Genomic DNA, 3,079 nt, shown 5'->3' on the forward strand with positions numbered 1-3,079 from the left:
GATCTTCAGAGGGAGTCCCAGGGCCACACCTGCATCTTTCTCTCACAGATGCTCACTCTCTGTGCCTCAACCTCACCATCAAACCTCAGTCAAGACCTGGACAGTCCTGATGTGAAGTCCAGGGCTCAGTGGATAGAAAGCCTTTCCTTCAGTATGACAGTGACAACAACACGGTCAGACCTTTGGGTCTCCTGGGGGAGAAGGTAAATGCCACCAATGCCTGGACAGACTTGACCCAAACGCTGGGAGAAGTGGGGCAAGAGCTCAGGATGGTCCTGCCTGTCATCAGACTGGAGAAGAACAGGACCAGGGGTAAGTATGGGAAGGGGGAGAGGAGATGGGGACAGTCAGCAGGAGAGGAAGGAGCAGAGCACACGCAGGGAAGGGGCTGGGCTAACAGAGCTGAACAGGGGTCCAGCCTCAGAGACGAGGTGACCTAAAGGGCAAGAAAGGGCAGGTCACGGAGGAAATAATACAGGCCCCTCAATGAGCAGAGACACACTTGACCTGCTGGGAGATGGTGGAGCTCTCAAGAGCTGGATGGATCGATTGATTGCTTGATTTCTGGTGGACTTCCTGTCTGGAGAGTCAGTGACTGCCACAGGACTTCCCACCATCCTCCTTTCCCGTCCCCCCCTCCTTCATTGCAGGATCCCCATCCCCCATTGACCAGTCACCCTAGTTGCTATATGATCCCCCAAATTCTATGCATCGTTGTGCTTCCAGGTCTTCTCTTCCTCTGTTTTAGTTATCCTGTAACCAACCCAAATGTTACTTCTCATGAAGCCTTCACCCCTTTCCCAGACAAAACTAAGCACCCCCAATTCTGTCATCCTCAAAAAGGTCTACCCACAGTGAACATGTCACCCCGTATGGTGATCAGATGGACACTTGCTGTCTCCTTCAGCACAAACACGAGCTCCATGAGGACAGGGCACAACCCCTGTTCATCTTTATCCCTCAGGACCTGATAGAGTGGCTGTCACCTAATGATTCAGTAGATATGTGGGGGGACATGTGCTGCCTGGGAAAGCAGGTGTGAGGAAGATATGTGTATTCTTCGGTTTGACGGGGCTTTTGCTTTTTTCTTTGTTTTAGTACAATCAGTAAAGGCCCCAGACACCCTCCAGTCTTCATGCATCCAATTAATTGTATGGATCGTCTCATCACTCTTCTCCTAAGTCCTAATTGGCATCATCGTCATGAATCTTGGGAGATCAGGTACCAGGAAAGGTGAGGAGCAGGCTGGCGTCTGGCTCTTGGGGAGGACATAATTTGATGAGGACTTGGGAGAGGTGAGCCATGGTCTCACCCCAGCCCTTGTCCACTGCTCCATCTCTACATGGAGATGACCCACTTTCTTAGTCTTGAGCCCCGACCCTCCACGGCAGCCACACGAAATCATGTATGTGAAAGTGTTTGGCAAACTTTGAAATCAGATATAATTGTTAGTTAACATTCATAGGTGTTTATTTTTCATATAAATCCTTATTTTAATAACTAGTATTTAGAAGGTTTAATGATACCTTTAAAAGTCATTTTAATCACAGGTGAAAGTTTCTGCCCATAACAAGCCTACCCATGGGGTCTGAGTCTAAGGCAAAAAGGAATCCTTATGCTGCTTCCAGGGCATCTGAAGTGGCCGCAGCTGTGCGGTGACTCTCTCGCAGGTGGGAGATCCTCCAGCCCACCATGGTACAGCCCAGACACGGCCTTCAGGGCTAGGAAGCTTCAAAGTCACTCAAAAACACACTCTCAGAAACTCTATAATTTCTCCTTTTCATGGAATGGCAAGAAATATCAGGCTAATTTTTTTTCTTTGTTTCTATTTTTACCTTCTAGTTCTACCTCCTATCTGTTCTGGACCTGAATGAAATGGGTTCCTAAACGTCAGCTCTGGAAATAAAAAACAAGGTAGCAGAGACTGCTATCTTCCTATGCAGTTCTTTATTCTACTCCGACTAAAAAATATAGACTATTAACAATAGGCAATTCACGACTTTCAGGCATCCAATCAAAACATTTCTGGGACCCACCCGTGGCCTAGTGCTATGAGGTTCTGCACCCTCTGCTTCAGTAGCCAGGTTGGTTCCTGAGCACGGACCCACCCCGCTCTGTTAGTGGCCATGCTGTGCTGGCAACCCACATACAAAAAATAGAGGAAGATTGGCATGGATGTTAGCTCAGAGTGAATCTTCCTCAGGAAAGAAAAGAAAAATGTTTTCTGGACATCCTAAAAAGCAAGGAAATGTGAGAGAAAAATGAATCAATAGAACTGCCTAGAAATAAAGATACAGAAGCTGCTCACAGGGAGGTGGAGCTCTCAGGTGTAGCCTCCACGGGGTTGAACATTTTATATAGCTTATCACGTCATTTAAAACACTGCTCCTCTAGATCCACACGATCTAAGCTGAGGGCTTCTGCAGGGGTTACAGAGATAACTCATGTCCCCATAATTGGCTGTGCTCAGATGTTTTGTTATGTTCGTGGAAATCTGAATGAATGAGACTCCCAATTTTTGTATTTTTCAACAGCGCTGCCCGCCTTGTGCTACTCAAATACATCTCAGGAACCCAGTGTGGAAACAATTAGGGACGTTGGAGGTGAAGGACTGGAGACAGCGTCTGGTGGTTCCCCAGTAGAGCGTGTCCCTTCTCTGGAGCAGGCCCCGAGGTCACAAGGATTGGTGGAAGACCCCCTTCCCCCAAGTGCCCGTGCCCCTTTGAGCTGACACCCGAGCAGGTCTGGCTAATAATAAAGCCCAGCGGGCCTAGACAGAAACGCGGCCCTAACCCGGAGGCCGCGGGCACAGACCGCTCTCTGGGCTGCACCCGCGGGAGCCGGCTCTCCCTCCGCCCGCCTCGGCCGCCCTCCCCGCCTGGGAGGAGCCTGCGGAAGGGGGGTCGGTGGGCGGGGTCGACCCGAGCACCGGGGCGGAGGGGCGGCCTGGGCGGGGCTCCGCGCGTCCCCGCCCCCGCGGCGCCGCTGTTCGCCCCGCTGGTGCTGATCCGCGCTCAGGCCGCCTGTCGCCACCGAGCGCGCCCCGGGGCCGGACAGAGAGGCGCGGGCGCGCCCGGAA

General features: G+C 51.4%; 1 protein-coding gene across 1 annotated transcript in view; it reads left to right on the forward strand.

Moving 5' to 3' along the window:
* The first annotated feature begins 269 nt into the window (after nt 1-269).
* The window catches only part of LRP11 (LDL receptor related protein 11), a 42,493-nt gene continuing 39,683 nt past the window's right edge, over nt 270-3,079 (forward strand). Inside the window, exons 1-2 of the mRNA XM_046669809.1 lie at nt 270-312; nt 2,666-3,036. Coding sequence (XP_046525765.1) covers nt 270-312; nt 2,666-3,036 — 414 coding nt within the window. The remainder of the gene's footprint in view (nt 313-2,665; nt 3,037-3,079) is intronic.

This window comes from Equus quagga, chromosome 8 (assembly GCF_021613505.1).
Source record: "Equus quagga isolate Etosha38 chromosome 8, UCLA_HA_Equagga_1.0, whole genome shotgun sequence".
Classification (NCBI taxonomy): domain Eukaryota; kingdom Metazoa; phylum Chordata; class Mammalia; order Perissodactyla; family Equidae; genus Equus; species Equus quagga.